General features: G+C 43.9%; 2 protein-coding genes across 2 annotated transcripts in view; both read left to right on the plus strand.

Moving 5' to 3' along the window:
- The window catches only part of erbb3b (erb-b2 receptor tyrosine kinase 3b), a 20,887-nt gene extending 8,805 nt beyond the window's left edge, over positions 1 to 12,082 (plus strand). The window contains exons 9-28 of the mRNA XM_060064824.1: positions 1,469 to 1,586; positions 2,034 to 2,107; positions 2,333 to 2,423; positions 2,967 to 3,169; positions 4,348 to 4,480; positions 4,694 to 4,787; positions 5,711 to 5,868; positions 5,955 to 6,011; positions 6,105 to 6,243; positions 6,353 to 6,472; positions 6,588 to 6,686; positions 6,876 to 7,061; positions 7,312 to 7,467; positions 7,578 to 7,653; positions 7,909 to 8,055; positions 8,138 to 8,235; positions 8,341 to 8,526; positions 10,060 to 10,122; positions 10,453 to 10,762; positions 10,950 to 12,082. Of these exons, the coding sequence (XP_059920807.1) occupies positions 1,469 to 1,586; positions 2,034 to 2,107; positions 2,333 to 2,423; positions 2,967 to 3,169; positions 4,348 to 4,480; positions 4,694 to 4,787; positions 5,711 to 5,868; positions 5,955 to 6,011; positions 6,105 to 6,243; positions 6,353 to 6,472; positions 6,588 to 6,686; positions 6,876 to 7,061; positions 7,312 to 7,467; positions 7,578 to 7,653; positions 7,909 to 8,055; positions 8,138 to 8,235; positions 8,341 to 8,526; positions 10,060 to 10,122; positions 10,453 to 10,762; positions 10,950 to 11,806 (3,365 nt within the window). The 3' untranslated portion in view covers positions 11,807 to 12,082. The remainder of the gene's footprint in view (positions 1 to 1,468; positions 1,587 to 2,033; positions 2,108 to 2,332; positions 2,424 to 2,966; positions 3,170 to 4,347; positions 4,481 to 4,693; positions 4,788 to 5,710; positions 5,869 to 5,954; positions 6,012 to 6,104; positions 6,244 to 6,352; positions 6,473 to 6,587; positions 6,687 to 6,875; positions 7,062 to 7,311; positions 7,468 to 7,577; positions 7,654 to 7,908; positions 8,056 to 8,137; positions 8,236 to 8,340; positions 8,527 to 10,059; positions 10,123 to 10,452; positions 10,763 to 10,949) is intronic.
- Positions 12,083 to 12,244: 162 nt separating this feature from the next.
- pa2g4b (proliferation-associated 2G4, b) lies at positions 12,245 to 20,454 on the plus strand. Its single transcript, XM_060064788.1, has 16 exons — positions 12,245 to 12,614; positions 13,326 to 13,454; positions 13,586 to 13,691; positions 13,783 to 13,852; positions 13,947 to 14,039; positions 14,146 to 14,209; positions 14,313 to 14,391; positions 14,479 to 14,557; positions 16,546 to 16,679; positions 16,907 to 17,001; positions 17,169 to 17,296; positions 17,407 to 17,460; positions 17,561 to 19,680; positions 19,782 to 19,808; positions 20,024 to 20,046; positions 20,134 to 20,454. Exons 1-13 carry the CDS (start codon positions 12,527 to 12,529, stop codon positions 17,618 to 17,620), a joined length of 1,179 nt encoding a protein of 392 aa, XP_059920771.1. The 5' UTR covers positions 12,245 to 12,526; the 3' UTR covers positions 17,621 to 19,680; positions 19,782 to 19,808; positions 20,024 to 20,046; positions 20,134 to 20,454.
- Positions 20,455 to 21,369: the final 915 nt, after the last annotated feature.

Genomic DNA, 21,369 nt, shown 5'->3' on the forward strand with positions numbered 1-21,369 from the left:
GCCCGATGGAAACCAACAATGTATATGTGGTACTGATACAATGGCACATATTCAGCTGTAACTGGATGACACCAATACTGTATTGTAAATGTAAAGGACTGTAACACTTACCTGTACATGTTCACGTCGAAGTCCTTTGACCCTGACACTTTTTCTCTCAAATGGGACCCTGTACAATTGCTTCATGGTAATTTGGTGCTTTACCATGATGCGTCTGATATTGGAAATGCTCACTCGCTCTATGTTATTGAATACTTCTCTATCTGATACAGTCTGAGTAGAGTAGAAAGTAGAGAGTTGAAGACATACCTGTTTTCGAGTTGGAATGTCCTTATTATGGATGAAACTGTTGGTGTTCAGTTTTGGAAGAAAGTGTTTTCAGGTGTGTAAGTAAGTATTCTCAATTAACCAATGTGTTTAGGATTTTGAATAGATGTGTTTTAGCAATGGTACAATGAGACGTCATTTTTGAATTAAGTGTCTTATGTATGAAATACTGTGTAGTGTGCAGGAGCAAGTGTGTTGCAGAAAGGAGCAAGTGTGTTGCACAATTGCAACTAAAGTGCAAAGCAGCGCTTTTGTTTAAGGAATTGTTACATGTGTTTAAGGTATAGAAACAAAAACTTCAAGTTGTGTTGCTTTGGTCTAAGCATGTGTCTAATAGTGTTCAAGCAATTGAAAAAAACTGTAAGATGAAGAGGAGGATGGGCCAGTTCTACTACTGCTTCCTTCATTGGTGTGAGACGTCAAACCTTCTCCTTAACACTTCTTAAACCAAAGAAATGTGAACAGATTACAAGTACTTAGGCATTGAGCACGAACACACACAAAAATAAATGTATTTTTAAAGAAATTTCTCTCTTTTAATGTCCACAATATTTTTTTCCAAATGTTCTACTGTGCTTTAATTGAAAGCCTTTAAACGTTAGCAATGCTACTGAAGCACAGAAAAGACTTTCCAAAACACTAGAGCAATGGCCACTTAACAGATGGGTGTTGCATTACCAAGTATGGCATGCATCTATAGACAGAAGGGTCAGAGCCACCCCCTGGCCTCCTGAAGTACTAACGTATCTCTCTCTGTTTCTGTGGGTGACCAGAGCTACCTCCTGGCCTCCTGAAGTACTAACGTATCTCTCTCTGTTTCTGTGGGTGACCAGAGCTACCTCCTGGCCTCCTGAAGTACTAACGTATCTCTCTCTGTGTTTCTGTGGGTGACCAGAGCTACCTCCTGGCCTCCTGAAGTACTAACGTATCTCTCTCTGTGTTTCTGTGGGTGACCAGAGCTACCTCCTGGCCTCCTGAAGTACTAACGTATCTCTCTCTGTTTCTGTGGGTGACCAGAGCTACCTCCTGGCCTCCTGAAGTACTAACGTATCTCTCTCTGTGTTTCTGTGGGTGACCAGAGCTACCTCCTGGCCTCCTGAAGTACTAACGTATCTCTCTCTGTTTCTGTGTCTCTGTGCAGCCTGTGAAGGCACGGGTGCCGAGCACCGCCAGACGGTGGACTCCAGCAACATCGACAGCTTCATCAACTGCACCAAGATCCAAGGCAGCCTCCACTTCCTGATCACAGGGTTCCTTGGGCAAGTGGCATCGACCTATTATCATTTATAATTTACATAATATATATTGTTTATTCCGTTTGTTGTGTTTGCCCTGTATGTTCTGTTTTTCTTTACTTTAGCATCTACTTTAGCTTCTATTTTTTGTTTTCATTAGCACTTATTATTTTTATTGTATGGTATCTTATCCTGGGTTTTCCCCCGCTGCCGGGCAGTTGTAACAAAGGAATTTCCCCTCCGGGGGATTAATAAAGTTTTTATCTATCTATCTAACTATCTGTCAACCAATCAGTGTGTTGTGATAGCAGCTGGAATAAACAGGGTCCGGTGTGGTGGTTAACCTTTAGGCCTCCTTGAGTAAGACGTCGTACCCCTATCTGCTCCTTAATGTCTTGTATCACTGACCTTGAACAAAAGTGTCTGCGTCAAGACTAAATATAACGTTGTCTTCCTTTAACTGTTGAATAGAGACGACTACAAAAACATTCCACCCTTGGATGCAAAGAAGCTGGAGGTGTTCCGCACTGTGAGAGAGATAACAGGTTGGTGTGAGCCTTGTGTTGTGTTGTGTTGTGTTGTTGTCTTGCCTATGCTTGTTCAGTAGTATGTTATAGGAGCTACAACACTAACTTTGATCCCACCTTGTATTGTGTTTATTCAGTAGTGTGTTAAAGGAGGAGCTACACAATTGATGTTGTTCCAGCTGTGTGGGGTGTTTGTTCAGTAGTATATTAAAGGACCATAAATATACTGTGTTCATATGACAGATGTCCTCAACATCCAGTACTGGCCCAAAGAGCTGAACGATCTTTCAGTTTTCTCCAGTCTGACCACCATTCAGGGCAGGTCACTCCACAAGTAAGACGTGTGTGTGTGTGTGTGTGTGTGTGTGTGTGTGTGTGTGTGTGTGTGTGTGTGTGTGTGTGTGTGTGTGCGTGTGTGTGTGTGCGCGTGTGTGTGTGTGTGTGTCACATGACTTGCATGTGTTCCTGCACCGTCCTTACCTAATTTTTATTAACTGCCATGTGTTTTCATAAACAGAAACTATTTAACATTTTCTCCCACCACCTAACCCTCTGTGATCTCCATTTCTAATAACATTGAATGGCCAACCACTGTGTGTATGCATGTCATCTATTACTAATCCTTTGTATGTTTGTGTCTGATCCCTCTGGGCCGTACTGCCGTCCATCACCAGTGTAAAGAGGTATGGACAATGGTTCATCTCTTCTCTCTCTGTGTCCTTAACACAAAGCATGTTTCTCCCTAGTCCCCATTTGTTCTCTGTTTGAATTTGTCCTCAGATATCCTTATGTCGTCTGATGTTGTTCCAGTTGACAGTTTTTTACTTTGATGAGGTTTCACTGAAAGTCCCTGTCGTTTCCTCCTCGCCCGTCTCAGGAGTTTCTCCCTGGGGGTGATGCATATCCCAACCCTCACCTCTCTGGGGCTGCGATCGCTGCGTGAGATCAACGACGGCAGCGTGTTCATCAGTCAGAACGCCAACCTCTGCTACCACCACACCGTCAACTGGACCCACCTGCTGCACGGACGCAACAACCGGCCCAACGAAATCAAGCTCAACAAACCTCTGGAGCAGTGTGGTGAGTCAGACCTCTGGAGCAGTGTGGTGAGTCAGACCTCTGGAGCAGTGTGGTGAGTCAGACCTCTGGAGCAGTGTGGTGAGTCAGACCTCTGGAGCAGTGTGGTGTGTCAGACCTCTGGAGCACTGTGGTGAGTCAGACCTCTGGAGCACTGTGGTGAGTCAGACCTCTGGAGCAGTGTGGTGAGTCAGACCTCTGGAGCACTGTGGTGAGTCAGACCTCTGGAGCAGTGTGGTGGGTTAGACATGTAGCTCCACAGACCTCAGTGTGGTGGGTTAGACATGTAGCTCCACAGACCTCAGTGTGGATGTTGAGACATCTAGCTCCACAGACCTCAGTGTGGTGGGTTAGACATGTAGCTCCACAGACCTCAGTGTGGTGGGTTAGACATGTAGCTCCACAGACCTCAGTGTGGTGGGTTAGACATGTAGCTCCACAGACCTCAGTGTGGTGGGTTAGACATGTAGCTCCACAGACCTCAGTGTGGTGGGTTAGACATGTAGCTCCACAGACCTCAGTGTGGTGGGTTAGACATGTAGCTCCACAGACCTCAGTGTGGATGTTGAGACATCTAGCTCCACAGACCTCAGTGTGGTGGGTTAGACATGTAGCTCCACAGACCTCAGTGTGGTGGGTTAGACACGTAGCTCCACAGACCTCAGTGTGGATGGTGAGACATCTAGCTCCACAGACCTCAGTGTGGATGGTGAGACATCTAGCTCCACAGACCTCAGTGTGGATGGTGAGACATCTAGCTCCACAGACCTCAGTGTGGATGGTGAGACATCTAGCTCCACAGACCTCAGTGTGGTGGGTTAGACATGTAGCTCCACAGACCTCAGTGTGGTGGGTTAGACATGTAGCTCCACCGACCTCAGTGTGGTGGGTTAGACATGTAGCTCCACCGACCTCAGTGTGGTGGGTTAGACATGTAGCTCCACAGACCTCAGTGTGGTGGGTTAGACATGTAGCTCCACAGACCTCAGTGTGGTGGGTTAAACATGTAGCTCCACAGATATACATGTAGCTCAACAGACCTCTGGAGCAGTGTGGAATTTTTAAGTGAGCACTTCAATAAGTAACACACATTATGTATTATTCTGTAGCTATATTTATATCAATCATTGTTCATATTTTAATGGTTGAGTGATTCCAGTGATCTCCCCCTGTGGCTCCAGTGGCCGAGGGCCGGGTGTGTGACCCTCTGTGTTCGGAGGCGGGTTGCTGGGGCCCGGGGCCCGACCAGTGTGTCTCCTGTAGGAACTACAGACGCGATGGCGTCTGTGTTGCCAGCTGCCATTTCTACACCGGGTCAGTATTTATAAACTGGTTTTTTTCTAGTTGTGTGGGATTTTTAATATTTTGCTATTTAATCATTTTAGCAGATGCTTTTATTACAGTGAATTCAGGTTAGTGTCATTAAGAAGGCCACATGCCCTTGGCATCTTGTTCTATGATGCCTTCAGTTAGGACATGCACCCAGTACCTTTTGGCTGTCAATGTTTTGTGCCATGTCTCCACCAGAGAAGTGAGGGAGATCGCGGGGTCCAACGGCGAGTGTGTCGCGTGTCACCCAGAGTGCCAGCTGCAGGAGGGACGGTTCAGCTGTACTGGGCCGGTAACTTTACACTCACAAAACAATGTTTTACACTACAGAAGAATCTCTGTCTAGCATTGGTTCACAGGAAACCACCAACCATCTCCATGGTACCGATGAGAATGTAGGAAGGAACACTGATTTTCTGTTCAAGCCATTTATTGCCACCACACACACACACACATGTAGAGCACTAGGAGATGATGGGCCCTATCTTGCACCCAGCGCAATTGATTTTCTACACGACGCATGTATCGTTGCTAGTTTGCACCCGGCGCAAAGCTGATTTTCCCCCACAGCAAAGCGCCACTAAACTTGCGCTCAGCGAAAAGCAGAGGCGTGTTGCTATCTTACTGATCGATTAAGCAGTTGCGCAACTGACCGAAAAATTCCTGGTCTAAGTGCACTAGCGGATAGCGCAGTTGGTGCTGCTATTTTGACGTACCATGGCAGGTCGGAACTGCAACATTAGCTTACACACCAGTAGGACATAAACAGCACAAACATGCAAACGATTAGCCTAATTTAAATACTATGATGATGATGTGGATTGTGGATTTTTTTTTTTTTCATAGGGGCTGCTTGAATGAACACTGTAGTAGGCTATGCCATGCAAAGTCTTCAGTACTATAATTCCCCTGCTAATACCAGCCCTGTAATTTGACCACTGTGTACCTCAGTAATAAAACTGCTTGTGTTGGATCCAATGCCTCACATTGTGATTGAATGTCTTTTAAATTGGAAATTGATTAATTAGCCTCTCACACATCTTGAAACCTGCTGCTTGATTCGCTTTCGACCTGATATAGAAATAATAACAAGAACTCCTCAGCATCATTTTCAACGTTCTCCCGGCTGGCAAAAAGTCCAATATTCTGACTGCTGATATGACAGATAACGGCTTTTGTTTTTCTCACACACCACTTTAATGTTTGACCAATCAGGGACCAGATAAGTGTGTGACATGTGCCAGACTGAGGGATGGCCCCTACTGCGTGCCCTCGTGTCCAAGTGGATTGACAGACGGACAGAAGGGGGTCATTTTCAAGTACCCCAACAAGGAGGGGGCTTGTGAGCCCTGCCACCTCAACTGTACCCAAGGGTGAGCCTGCATTAGCGTGTCTCTTATCTCATAGGGTGGCACACTATGTATACCATACAAAGATGAACATGCGTGAACCTTTGCAGATGCATTGGCCCTGAGCTGGATGACTGTTCGGAGACTGCACTCCTAGCCAGTAAAAAGTAAGGGCTTTCCTCTTTTGGTGAACATTAAACGCTACACGTTGAGTCTCGTTACAGTAATAACTAGCAGACTCTCAACCTTCCCGGTAGTAGACAGACCACAGGCATCGCACTGGGGGTCCCAGCCGGCCTGATAGTGTGCTTGGTGCTGTTCCTGCTGGGGTTGCTGTACCACAGAGGACTTGCCATCCGTAGCAAGAGAGCCATGAGGAGGTACCTAGAGAGTGGGGAGGTGAGTCTATCCCAGCGACCACCTACACTAGTAACGTACTCCTCTGTGTGTTCACGGATGGCCCCTTGTGGGTTTATTTTGAATAACCACCTCTATTTTACCTTGGCAGAGTTTTGAGCCGCTGGGTCCTGGAGAGAAGGGGACTAAAGTCTACGCACGGATCCTCAGAGCTTCTGAGCTGAAGAAGATCAAGGGCCTTGGAACTGGAGTTTTTGGTAAAATGCACAAGGTAGGACTTTCAATGGCTAAATAATATTGCATAACTTAATTTATATAGAAGTACTACTACATCTACAACTATATATAATCCCTCCAAATGAACTGAGGTTTGAAATGGTGTGTAGGGATGTTGGACTCCTGAGGGAGAAACTGTAAAGATTCCTGTCGCCATCAAGACCATTGAGGACAGCTCTGGGCGACAGACCTTCAATGACATCACTGATGTGAGAACCAGTGTTTTCATCTCTATTATGTCATCATCTTCAGATCTAAAAGAGCATTGTGGTAGCATAGATAGAAGGCTATTTTGTAGTTCATAAAACTAGATTCATAGGCTTAACGTATCATATCAAAAATCATAAAGAGGAAATTCGTAATAATTAATCACTAAATCATTGTCTTGGTTTTCACAGCACATGCTGTCTATGGGCAGCCTGGACCACCCATATATAGTCAGGCTGTTGGGTGTTTGTCCAGGTTCCAGCCTTCAACTGGTCACCCAGTTCAGCTCCCAGGGGTCTTTGCTGGAGCACATCAGGCACCACAGAGACAGCCTTGATCCCCAGAGACTGCTCAACTGGTGTGTGCAGATTGCAAAAGTAAGAGCATCCAGAGTTTTATTATAAATACTACTATATACTACACTTTATTCTCTATATAATACTATATACTACACTTTATTCTATATAATACTATATAGTACACTTTATTCTATATATAATACTATATATTATACTTTATTCTATATATAATAATATATACTACACTTTATTCTATATATAATACTATATATTACATTTTCATATTACACCCGTCAATGAATCGTGTTCTCCTCTCTGTGCCCCCCAGGGTATGTTCTACCTTGAGGAACACGGCATGGTCCACAGAAACCTGGCCGCACGCAACGTTCTGCTGAAGAACGATTACCAGGTCCAGATCTCAGACTACGGTGTGGCAGACCTTCTCCATCCCGACGAGAAGAAATATGTATACAGTGAAACAAAGGTGAGCGTGACTCATTTCACTCAGTGATTCGTCACCGTGAGTAACTAACTGCCAGCTGCTTAATGGAATCCAAACCGATCATACGGGCGTCTGTGATTCATCTCTCCTAGACACCCATAAAATGGATGGCGCTGGAAAGTATTTTATTTCGACGATACACCCATCAGAGTGATGTGTGGAGTTATGGTAAGTGTGTTTGTGTGTGTGTGTGAGAGAGAGAGTGTCAGAGAGAATTTTAATTTAATTAAGAGAGAGAGAGAGAGAGAGAGAGGGAGAGAGAGAGAGAGAGAGAGGGAGAGAGAGAGAGAGAGAGAGAGAGAGAGATCTCTGCTACTGACTGTAGTGTCTTGGTGACAACTTACATTAGGATTTTGACTTTTTGAAGAATGGAATCTTTAATGGCATAAACCTCTTATCTCCTGTGCCTGCCTCGCTCACTAGGGGTGACGGTGTGGGAGATGATGTCCTTCGGAGCTGAGCCCTACGCCTCGACCCCGCCCCACGACCTGCTCAGTCTGTTGGAGAAGGGCGAGCGCCTGTCCCAGCCACAGATCTGCACCATAGACGTGTACATGTTCATGGTCAAGTGTGAGTTAAGACCCGTAACGTCTGTCCACCGAGGCACGAGCCCTACGTTAAGCGCTCACTGTGTTCAATATGTTTTTCGCAGGCTGGATGATCGATGAAAACATACGGCCGACTTTCAAAGAGCTGGCCAGTGACTTCACGCGTATGGCAAGAGACCCGCGTAGATTCCTCGTCATGAAGGTGTGTTTTTGTAGACTTTAAGTTCATCTGACAATAGACTCAGAGTCTATTGAGCTGTTTGGTGGCTGGTGGTGAAGAGCCTTCACCTCTACTGTGATGTTGCAGTCGGAGGGAGAGGAAGGAGGGGTGGTGGAGCTGCACCACCGGGAGTCGGAGAGGGGTCTGGTGGAGGCCGAGCTGGAGGAGCAGGAGCTGCAGGACATGGAGGACATGGAGGACGGCATGGCCACGCCTCCACTCAGCTTCTCTCCACCACGCAGTCTGTCCCGTCCCAGGATAAACTCTCACAGGGTAATGCTTGTCTGACCCTAACCCTTGTCTGTCCGGTCTGAGGATGAACTTTCAAAGGGTAATTGTAACGTTGTCTTCCAGTATTCTTTCCAATGTTCACAACACTTGGTAAGCCTAAAGAAGCAATGAGCTTGACTCAGGGCCGGCCACCTGACCAATTAGATTTTTCTCTGGCGCCCCCTACCCCGTTGGATCGCACAGTAAATTCGACTACCAATGTTCATAAACTCAGAGAAGCTACAAAGCTTTGTCTTTGAGACTCTTTGATTTTAGATAGAAAATTAAACACACGAAACGTATTACAAACCAAGTAACAAGCAATGAATCACTCATACAATAAGTATGCACAAAATACTGCAAAGAAATGCATGATGTTTACTAAAGGCATTCATAAGCAAAATAATAGATAGAGTTCAGATTCAAATTATTGTAAATACAATTAAATGTAGTATGGTTTATCTAGTTTGGTTCTAACCAGAGATTAAACAAGCACTCAACTGAAGTCTAAAAAAAATACAAAATTAGGGCTGTGCAGAGGTAGACGGGACAGCAGCACCTGATGCTGTGTCACTGGGGGTGGTACTGAAATATTTTAAAAGTGCATCTGAAGGGAGAAGAGAAGTATATGTGACGACTGCATGTTACATTTTAATAAAAAAACAGATGCTTGGTGTGCTATACATGAGACTAATATAGACTTATGAAAATGTGATGAGATTCAATCTACTTTATTGTCATTGCAATGCAATTCAGTCTAACCACAGTGCAAAAAACAGTAAAGTGCAGTGAAATGAATGTATATATAGCCTATGAATGATATGTGAAAGCTAAGGTGTGAAATATGAACATTAATACACTTTAACTGCACACTCTTGACCCCGCCCCCCCTCACAGAGGGCAGGTACAGAGCAACGAGCCAGGCAGGCACCCAGAAAAAAGGCTTCTCCATTATTTAATAGCCTTTGCTATGACTTTATGTTGCTGTGGGCTTAAATAATATTTCGAAATAATAGTAGTAATGGCACTGAAAAAAAAAAATAGTGTATATATATATAAATATATATATATATTATTATTTTTTTCTCCCCGTTTTCGGCGCCCCCCGCGGATGACGGCGCCCCAAGCATTTGCCTATACTGCCTATGCCTAGGGCCGGCTCTGGCTTGACTCATTAAACAAGTTAGTTTGACATTTAACTTAAAAAAGGTCAACACAGAAAATACGTGTTGCGACGTATGCTTCTAGCTCTGTTTTCCCGCTCATAATGTAGCTTCTTTTGAGGTAATTACATCTACGGAAGCCTTATGGGTCCATGCTAATATGCAATCTTAATAATAATCATATTCAATGCAGAACAGTAACTCAATATATGCAAACTAGACATATACAAAATATGGCTCCTAAAGTAATGCTTGTCCATCCTGTCTGAGGATAAACCTTCACAGGATAATGCATGTTTTCCCTTCAGACGATCCTAATGGATGGTCTTTTGGAACAAGCACTTCATCTCCTTGGTTTGTTTGTCTCCTGTAGAGCTGTTCATCTCAAGGTGGACCAGTGGGGTATCTGCCTATGGCCCCCAGAACAGGAGAAAAGGTCGGTCTGCTCTCACACATGACGAGAAAACACTGCAAACACAAAGAAAACAACATGCACAGAAATAATCCAGAGTATATGTAAATGCAATAGTTGAGCACACATAAAGCTATCTCCTTAATATATCTTCAGTCTGGTCCGCTACCATTACTACCATTTGGCAAATGGCCATGGACAAATCAATATAATGAATCTGCCCCTATGCCAAGAACTGATCACAGCAGTAGATGAAGTGCATACGAATGTGTCGACTGTTCCCCAATGGTCCCTTCAAGAGAACAAGATTAGCTCAGCTTGGCTGTTCGATAAACAGAACCGTTTCCCATTCAGCGTCGACCCCAAAGGTCCCGTCTGACCTCGGCGTGCACCATATCTGAGGGTCTGGGGGGCCGGAGGAGAGACCCAGAGGAGGGGGAGCTCCAGGAGGGCATCCCACTGACGGGCAGCCTTCACAGGCCCAGACGGGTTATGAGTGCACGGGCCGGTTCACACACGTCCATGGGTCTGGCACCCAGGAAGCTCTCCACCGCCTCGGAGCCGTCCGCCCATAGAGCACCGACCGAGGACGAGGACGATGAAGAGGAGATCGACAACTACGGCTACGTCCTACCGGGTTCGTCCTGTAGCGGTTCGGGAAGAGGTAAGGATTTATCGTAAGACATAGTAAGCGTCCGAACGCATGTCCATTTCCCTTTACCTTGACTTCAGTGTATACCGAGAAGAAACTAGCTATAAACTGCATCAATGTCATGATGACACCCATCATTTATAGTGTATCGAACACCTCCCATGAAAGTATAACACATCCGGTGTCTCTTGTCTCACAGTAACAAGGCTCAGTCACACTGGTGGCAGAAACTCAAACTCGACCAGGGGTCAACTGTCTCCATTGGCGAACCCTCCAGATTCTCCCCAAGACTATGAGGTGATGAACCAACAGCTTAACTGCCCTGGAGAACCTTCTTTGCAAACCCCGGCCTCCACACCTTTACCCATAGCGGGGGGCGAGGGTCACAGGACCACTACAACACCTCAAGGCTCTGTGGTGGAGGAACCCCGGCCAGTGGAGGTCTGCGTGGTAGCTGTGGCCGATCAAAGCAACTCACTGGAGAACCATGTTCCGTCCGGTGAACATCCAGAGAGTAGGACACCACGTGAGGCAGAGGAGCCAGGAGAGGCACATCGAGAATCTGGAGAATATGAAGACATGGACGTTTTATCAGGCTCTCATGCCCAAGGCCAAGACACTGTTGTGACTGATAGACATAGCAGTCAGACACGTTGTGCGACTCAAGCAGCAATGGAGACTGGGGAGACGGTGGAGAAGGAGGCGACACCGAAAGAGCTTCTATCATTGAAGATACTGAGAAAACCAAGACAGGAGGAAGCGTGTGATGTGGAGTCCCTCTCTGCAAACCAGCAAGCAAGACTAGTGGAGAAGCTCAACGGCATGACGGGAACTGGGACACTCTCAGCGAGGGTAGCTAGAACAGCCCAGGAGTATGAGGAGATGGACGGGTTTCCCGAGAGATCGCATGGGTGTGAGCAGCCAGAGTACCAGAACCTCCCGGCGAAGGGGCTGGATGTGACTCAGGAGATGGGCAGCAGCATGTGTGCATCGTTTGACAACCCAGACTATTGGCACAGCAGACTGTTTCTAAAGCCAGATGCTATACGTACCTAATAATGTAGAGTGACGCACAAGATTTGGAAAAGATTTGATCTGTTGTAAATAAATACATCACAGTTGCATTAACTCTAAAACCTGAAAAAAAGGTATGTCTGATTATAGTGCTTGGTATAGTGCTGTTGCAATGTATATTTGTTCATGAAGCATAAATGTGGCTGAGCCAATGTGGAATTCACATTGGCTTAGGCCAATGTGAATTAAGATGAATCATTGATTTTTTATTAACTTGAATTCCAACTATGAACAGTTATAGTATTGTATAATTATAATTATATGGCCCTCAATGTTATTTGCATTGACCTGAAGTATTCCAATGTTGCTGTGTTGATCAAATATATATATATATTTTGTATACGTTATATGTACTATAATAAATCTTGTGCAACAACAAAGATGTTCTCACTATCCCTGCCCTGACAGAACGCAGATACGAAACGGCACCGAGCAGTAGACAGACTTCAGATGAGATGGAGGCATGCAGATGCAAATGGCACATAGTAGACAGACTTGAGATGAGATGGAGGCATGCAGACGCAGATGACGCGTCGTTGGCGTGCAGCGGACGTTAGCCTGATGTGGGCGGGGTCTAGTAGCCGGAGTCGGGCGGGCCTTTGAGTGGAGCGCTGTTGAGAGAACCGGGCAGCGTGGTCGATTCTGTGGAGGAGACACGCCGCGAATAAAAGTTATTTCGAGCGCTAACCACAAATTGTCAATATGTCTGGGGATGAAGATTCACAGGAGCAGACCATCGCTGATGACTTGGTGGTCACCAAGTACAAGATGGGGGCTGAGATCGCTAACCGTGAGTATGAATTTACCATTGGTCTACCTTGGTGTGGCCATGTGCCCTAGGAAAGGCATGGGGTGTTATTATGATTAAGAAGCGCATTTCCGACGAATGTGGATATGATACGCAATAAATACTCATGTAATCGTTTTTTGTTGGCTATAATTGTAGCTTTCCAGTCACGCTGCTGTCATATAGCCTCGGGAATTGTGCTTCTCTGCTAAGCTTTACAAGCTAATGTTAGCCTACCGCTAGGTAACAATGGCTAGCTGGTGTAGCCAGCTAAGCCTCATCGCGTAGGATCACTATGCTAGGCTATAGCATGTTACAAAACGGGCTGCGGCTTGATGGACTTAGCTTGATGGTCGTCATGAAGCCACTAATGTATGGACGGTAAATGTCGTGGTTCATGATCATCGACAAAGGGAACATAGTGACTCGCAAGCTGTCATCAAGTTGGTCAAATGTCAAACTCATGCTAGCTTGATTGCGTGTAAAGACAAACATTCGTGCAAGCTTTATCAGTGGAAGCATTCAAGTCACACAATCAACAAGTCAAAAATAGTAATTGATGATAAAAACATTTCTTGGGAATTATTCATTTGTCCCAGAAATGTCAAGCAAGTGGCCCGCCATGGTGTTTAAGGGACACTTCTTAAATGCAGTTTTAAGTTTGTGATTTAATAATAACCCTGCCACCTGTTTTTGTTTCTTGTCCCCGTGCAGAGGCCCTGAAGGTCGTGGTCGACGCGGCCAAAGCAGGTGTACCTGTGCTGAGCCTCTGCGATATGGGAGACGCCTTCATCAGCACAGAGACTGGGAAAGTCTTTAAAAAGGAGAAGGACATGAAGAAAGGTCTTTATCTTTAATGGCTGTTGTTATATACTATGCCGATTTACGGCCTTATCTTATTTCATTACCATTATTTGTGCTTTATTTATACTATGTGCATATGTTTATATTATTTATGCCCTTGTCATTCGCAGGTATTGCTTTTCCAACAAGTGTCTCAGTCAACAACTGTGTATGCCACTTCTCTCCTCTGAGGAGCGATGCTGAAATAATTCTCAAGGATGGAGACCTCGTTAAAATGTATGCTCCACTAATCTTTCTGTTAAAATTACACAACATTCCAGGTTGTCATGTATTTTAGGGGGGAAATTACATGTTCTGTTCCTTTCAGTGATCTGGGTGTGCATGTCGACGGCTTCATATCAAACGTGGCCCACAGCCTTGTCGTTGGAGTGACCAAGGTATGTCGTCACTGTAGGGGACAAATCTTATAATATGAGGCCTGCGCAATGTTTCCTAATACCTAACATGCATTTGTTGCCATTTTTTCTTCAGGATGCGCCCCTGACGGGCCGGAAGGCTGACGTGCTCAGGGCCGCTCACCTCTGTGCTGAGGCCGCCATACGCCTGGTCAAGCCTGGGAACCAGGTACATGTTGGATGGTTCTCGCCCACCTCTGGCGATGAGCCCCAAAGAGTACACTATCTCACTGTTCATGGCTTTGGCTAATCCAGGTGTCTCTATTGTCCACCAGAACTCACAAGTGACAGACGCTTGGAACAAGATCGCCAAGTCGTTCAAGTGTTCCCCCATCGAGGGTGAGTCAACGGTGGACCCTCCGTCGACGTCAGCCAGTATTTCTTTAGCCTTAACATTGTGTCGCACTGTATACTTGTCCTAAATTGATACTTAACCTCGCAGGTATGCTGTCCCACCAGCTGAAACAGCACATTATTGATGGCGAGAAAACGATTATTCAAAATCCCAACGAGCAGCAAAGGTAAATATTAGTTCCCTAGTCGGTGTGGTTTGAAACCTTCCACAACCATCGTTCAGCAGTGACTCAAGCTCTTCGTTGTGATTGTAGGAAAGACCACGAGAAGGCCGAGTTTGAAGTTCACGAGGTGTACGCCGTCGATGTGCTGATCAGCACCGGCGAGGGAAAGGTAACATCACTCTTTTTATTTCGTTCTTTCAACAGAGACCCTTCCATGGATGATGCCTGAATTAAATATACTTTTTCATAATAATGTGGCTCTCTTAAAGGAGTGATCACATCCTTACTCTAGCTTTAAGCACGCCAAAGACTAGACTGAACATAGCCTTCTTTAACATATTCCCTCAACATAGCCAATTACAACTCGATGGCCACCTTGATAATAATCACGCTATTTCTAGGTATGCTTTTCCGCGAAGGAAACATCATAACCGTTATTAACATTAACACCTGTTGGAGCTTCTTTCATCCACATACGCCAGTGGGGGTTCATACTAGGCGTGAGTCAATATGCAATCGGATCATATATAAGAAATTGAAGGGATGCTCGAGTTTATTTTTCATACGTCAATGTTAGGTTGATTCTAACTAACTTACTGTGAGAAATTGGTCTTATCAAAGCACACTTGGACTCGTCTGAATACGATCTCTCCTTCAAAATGTATTTTTTAAGATGAGGTTGATATTTTCAATGTCCTGCTCTGCCGAAACGCAAAATAGGCTTGAATAGACGAGGAGGAATTAATACTCTGGCGCAAAGCGGGACAATGACAATGTCTGGCGTTTTGCAGACAAACCTGTATTAAAAGCAACTTGCCAATTATCTGTACCCGTTTACAAGCATGGACAACTGGATTATAGCAAGCCACAACCGTAGTCATATTTATACATGCATATAAATACATATTTTTATGTATTGTTCAATGTTCTTTGAATGATGAAATAATAGGCAGGAGACCAATGGCTACGTTCAGATGGACTCAATGTGCACTCTGTTTTTCGAGTAATATCAGATCTCAAGAATCTGCGCCCTTACTGTGCATTTAGAGATGTTTCTAATCTCTACACGATAACGTCTCATTCCATGGATCTGCCCCCCTGCATCGCCCTTGTTCATATCCATTCTCTTAATCCTTACTCTTAATATTTATTTGTAATCACTTATTCCACGTAACTAACTATATCGCTTGAAGTTGACTTAACCCCCTCCACCTGCGGCCCCCTGTCACAGGTGGAGGGGTGGGGGGTTAAATAGTCCATACTATCCTCACACTGTGACGCTGATGATGACAATAATAGTTGATCAAATTAAAAACTACTCGTACTAAGGTTTTGACCAAACCACAAATTCTCACAATGTTTTGGCATACTAAATGGCAAGTCTGTAAAGAATTTCAGATGCAAACAGTAAAAGAAAACGGTTATCTCAGAAACAATGTATTCCCCTTATTTATTCCTTTAGTTGTAGATGCTTCACTTATGACGTCCACGGAGGGTTAAACTTCTTTGAAGCTAGCTGACGGGATGCTATATAAGTGGCTGAACGCAGACCTTGAACAAGCGGCGTCGATTTAAATAACTTGAATACACAGCGGGGGTTAGGACTGTACATGCCGGACACTAGTGACATTAACTGCTTCAACTCGATGGATCCAGCCGCACCGGACACGAAAATACCAACCTGTTTTTTTTTGTTTTTTTGACAACTGCCATGCTCTGTGGCATTTGTTCAATTTTAAATATAGTTGTATGCTTTATACATGTCCCTAAATGTTCAATGTCGTGGTGTTTCAAACTCATTCGGAACCGCTTTTTCGGTAATATGTGGCCCGCTTTGTGCCTGTGCTCTAAAAAATAATATTTTAACGGTAGCCACATTTTTTGGGTTTGTATAACACTCCGTCCTGGAACTCAAACCATTTCCCAATTCCATCCGAAATGTATTGAAATTATTACTTTAAAAGTGTCACGATAAGTCACTTGTCTTGACGGGTCAATTAAGTCTATAAGTACAATCTTTAGTTTGGGGCCAGCCCTCACTATACCCTGCACAGGCTAAAGTCTGATAGGGGCCCTCTAAACAGCCCTTATATGCCTTATCTAGGAAGCCTGAAGTTGTAATTTGTCCTTGCCAATAATGTAATCCACCTTCCACAGGCCAAGGACGGCGGGCAGCGGACCACCATCTACAAGAGGGATCCCAACAAGGTGTACGGCCTGAAGATGAAGACATCTCGGATGTTTTTCAGCGAAGTGGAGAGACGCTTTGATGCCATGCCCTTTACTCTCAGGCATGTTAATGCTACACTACAAACGCTTTGCAAAATACTTATTTTTTTAATACAAAACACTCCCATTTGTATGTTGTCACTTTAAACATACTTCAGCTAGAGGGGGCAAGTTTATCTGTGCTGTTTTTCCCCAATTACTATTCTCTTAATGAGTCAAATGTTTTGTGTAATGTCTTTCTGTCTAAATTTGTTTTTTTATTTGGCTAATGGCTCCTTTGGGTCCACAGAGCCCTTCAGGATGAGTCCAAAGCCAGAATGGGAGTCGTTGAGTGCTCCAAGCATGAGCTGGTTCAGCCGTTCAACGTGTTGCATGAAAAAGAGGGTAAGGGGAATAAGAGTGGTTGTAAATACTATGTATTTAATTATCTTAAGCCACCCATCGTATGACGTGCAATTACAAATAATATATAGGAAAAGTTGTATACAATAGTCCGTAACAACTCCAGCCCATGTGTTTTTAATTCCATATCTATACGCTTTCTTCCATAGGCGAGTTTGTTGCCCAGTTCAAGTTCACCGTTTTGCTCATGGCAAATGGACCGCTGCGAATCACAAACAGCCTGTTTGACCCAGATCTCTACAAGTCTGAGCATGAAGTTGAGGATCCAGAGCTGAAGGTGAGGGGTGGGAGAAAGGACTCGGGTATCAATTCTTTACTTGTTAAATGGAGACAGTGCTGTCGGGACCCACATTACAGGCTAATGACCTGCTGCATTTATTTCCAAAGGCTTTGCTCCAGAGCTCTGCCAGCCGCAAGGCCCAGAAGAAGAAGAAAAAGAAGGTAAGCTGAAATACCAATGGCTTTTTGAAATGGGAGTTCAATAATAAAAAAAAAGATACCGCTTTTCCACATTCTCCTATCTTTGTTTTCCCCCCGCAAGGCTTCCAAGACCGTGGAGAGTGCAACCGGGCAGGCGATGGAGACCGAAGCTGCAGAGTAAATCCATCCTTCTCAGCTTTTTATTTTCCAAGAAAATACTGACAGACATCGGAGGACCCAAAGAACAGATGGTCAAGAATCCTTCCATCCCAGCTGTCTGAGGGCCAGTTTGGCCGACGTGAATACCTCCAAATTTAATGTCAGATTGGGATTTTGCTGCTCCTCAATAAAACGTGTCCTTGGCACAAAACAGATTCACCGAATATTAGTCCGAATTCCAAGAGGATCTTGAGGGCATATACTATTATTTTTCTTTCCCACATGAAGAGTATCCAACTTGGCTAAAAACTGTCAATTAAATCTACATTAAATAGGACGGTTCTCACTGTGTGACCTGGAGTATTTCTACACAGCAGGCTGCCAATGTATTTGTGTGGGACATTTAAACCTTTTGAAGTTAATCCATCCATTTTTGAAAAACAAGTAACAATTGTTCACCTGCTGCTTGGGAGGAAAGGGATTTAACATCTCATTAGGATCCTAAAGTCACATGCCATCAACAAAAGCATGCTAATATTAGTTTAATGCCAGCACATATACTTTGTTCTGGCTGCATCTAGAACGTACACCAGTACAACAACCGTCTGAACTTTCCTTTTAGCATCCATCACATTTCAATTGGGTTCTTCTGCTTGTGGAAAATTGAGTAAATATACAATATTTTTTATTTTGCTCTGTACATGGAGGAGTAGGTTTTTCAGAGTTCTCCATTTTTTTGGATTTCTTATGCCACTACTGCTTTTAAGGAGTTCAACATTCTGTTTACATAAGACTTCCATAGCTGTTTAATATGTGGATGCTTTTGTAAAACAAATCCCTGTTTCAGAGACTATTTTTGGAAACATTAAAAAGCCACCTGACATCACATGCATGCTTGTTTTTCTGTATTGAGCTGTCCAGTGAAAACTTTGTTTCGTCACTTAGTCATGATTCTATAAACAAAAGCCTATACACGCAAGCAAATGATCTCCGTTTTTGCGGGTGTCTATACGTGTCATACATTTTTAAATTTTATAAATCGCATATTAGGAAATGTCAATTTTTATTTCTGAATGTTTACTAAATTAAAATGTGCTGAATGCAAGTGTTGGATTGGGATTGTCTTATGTAGGAAATTACTAGTAATATAGGCCTATAAAGTTTATTTGATTAAACTTCTTACTGGTACACATGTAATGTTAACATACTGCATTACAGAGGGTTTGAAGACATAACATCTCATGTTTTCAATGGGCCAGGGAAAATGGATATAGATAGTTGTCCTTGTTGAACTTTTTTTTGAAGAGCCCTGGTTTTGAATTAAAATTGCTAGGACATCTGCAATAAATATGAGACATGGGCCTGTTAGATTAAATGAGTGTTTGCCAAAGTATTATTTACAAATACATTTGACAATAGGTTCTAATTAAACATAGCAAATGTTACTATCTTATCTATCTAAATGTAATGGAGAAATAGCCCGACATGTCCCCACATTAATATACATTACTTTTTTGAAAAGTCTTACACCTTGTGTTGATTGATTGTATAATGATTGACAAATCAGTGATAATTATTGCTAGCCCTTTATGTCATCCGGTACTAACAGGAAATTATTTCATTTTTTAGGGTATACAAGTCACGTTATTTCCCCCGACACAAAGACATAATCGACTAAAACACTGTCTCAGGAGCCTTTTCTTGTGTTGCTCTTATAAATTGTAGTTGTACTTTCTATATTATTGCATTGTTGTTAGGGGAGCCCGAGACTCAAGTAGGCTATGTCATTGCTGTTGCTTTAATTGTTGTGAATATGACAAATAAACCATCTTGAAAACAGCCATATCCTTTGATTAAAAATGATTCATCTCAAAATTGAGGCATTGAAATTGACTACCGGTCCTCCAATTTATTTTAGGAATATGCCGGTCCTTGGAACAAAAAAGATTGGAACCCCAGCTTTAGGTCCCTACGCTTCTCAAGAGCGTCCAGCTCACCAGCTGTCAAAAAGTCCAGCGGCGCCAACCCTATAAATACCGAGTCGCTCTTTTATGACGTTCTTCCTGGACCTTCTCTTGAGAGGTGAGCACAATCAAGAAAATATTCGCTTCAGCAATCCAAGTAAATCGTGTTATTCTTTAAGCCATCTAACGAATGTTTAATCTATTTTGTGTTCTTTTCAGACTAAACTCCTCAACATGAGAGCCAAGGTATGTATTTTTTCGTTTTAATAATCGCAACCCTTTAGCGTTACTGCGTGGTGGCTAGCCGAATCATGGCTAAGCTAACCTATTAGCAAACGGGATAGTGGCATGGCTATCAGAAGTAATGTCAAGTTGTATTTTAAGTACCATATTTACAGAATGATGTTGAGTCTGATGACGTCACAATAATATGAATGCAAACTTTTGTTTCACCTTTGCAGTGGAGGAAGAAGCGTATGCGCAGGTAAAATAATTTCCGTTCACCATACGTTACATCATGAGCGATTTGCTGTTCAGTTCAATTTAAGTAACCAATGTTTCACGTGTGCAGGCTGAAGCGTAAAAGGAGGAAGATGAGGCAGAGGTCCAAGTAGATGCCCTCCTCCATGACTACTAGCTGTGGTCATTGCCAGCCCTTCAGGACTTGCGTTGATCGCCGCTGTCGTCCAGGACCCCTGCGGACCACTGACGTAATATCAGCCGGACAGTGACTTCATATCAACCAGCTGCAGAGGAGTAGCAGCGGGCCGGCTTATTGATATGGAAGAGCTGAGTCCAGATCTGGATATTTTGGACTTCGGACTCCCTTATGCTCATCCGTTTTTGTTTATACTGTTATGAATAAAGATTTTGTTTTTTTAAAACGATTAAATGGTCTGGATTCCTAATTTGAACAGTGTTTCAGTATTTGGTATCGATGGACATCGTTGACTCGTGTTGTCGTACTTTTAAATGCCGTAGCTCTAGTTGTCCACTTATTTATTGGTAAGCTACTTGCCACTAGATGGCGTGGTGGTCTTGAATGATTAACCAACCCATTTCAGGCCTAAATGTGTTTTATTTTGGTGCAAAGCTCAGGCCAATATTGCAGAGTTGGCAGTTGAACATGTTTGCTCCCGCAACATCAATCAATTTGCGATATCAAATGCATGACCCTAACTCGCTATACTCTGTTGCATGAATTATGACTTTCTTCCAGCAATATTAGTTCATGCTCTTGTACCAGAGGAAAGTAGGACTGGAACCTATTTTCAAGCGTGACCATGCAGGCGCAGCGAGTTCACCATCTTAGTGTTGGAGTCTGCAGAGTTCCCAACCTTAGTGTGGTTATTCAGAGTTTGCCATCTTAGTGTGGTGCAGAGTTCCCCACCTTAGTTTGGTGGTTTTGGTAAGCTAGTGGTGCAGAATTCGCCACCTTAGTGCGGTGTACTGTTGGGCCGGTCTTGCAGCCGGGCTCCAGACCAGACCACCTTTCTCCAACTCCCGGAGCAGCTGCAGTACTGACTGAGTCCATCCTGGATCAACAAGCCCCCAATATCAGCACCCGATCATCTGCACATTGGCAAATGATTGGGCATGTCACATAACTATATCCATGTTATTAGTATCTAGAACTAGGAGTATAAACATGGAATTCATTCCGGAATCAAATAATAGGGTAAACTAATGTTCCGTTAAATAACGTTACGCCACAGCTGTGACCGGCATGGCTTATCTTTTAAAAGCATCCCCCTTGTGTACATTGGGCACACAGGAAGATGAGTTTATGGCCTGCAGCTGCAAAAAT

Source organism: Gadus macrocephalus, chromosome 1 (genome assembly GCF_031168955.1).
Source record: "Gadus macrocephalus chromosome 1, ASM3116895v1".
Lineage (NCBI taxonomy): Eukaryota > Metazoa > Chordata > Actinopteri > Gadiformes > Gadidae > Gadus > Gadus macrocephalus.

Coding starts and splice junctions, on each gene's coding strand:
- pa2g4b (XM_060064788.1), top strand. CDS start 12,527: ATGTCTGGGGATGAAGATTCACAGGAGCAGACCATCGCTGATGACTTG. Junction 14,558..16,545: donor TCAGCACCGGCGAGGGAAAG/GTAACATCACTC, acceptor CACCTTCCACAG/GCCAAGGACGGCGGGCAGCG. Junction 16,680..16,906: donor GCCATGCCCTTTACTCTCAG/GCATGTTAATGC, acceptor TTGGGTCCACAG/AGCCCTTCAGGATGAGTCCA.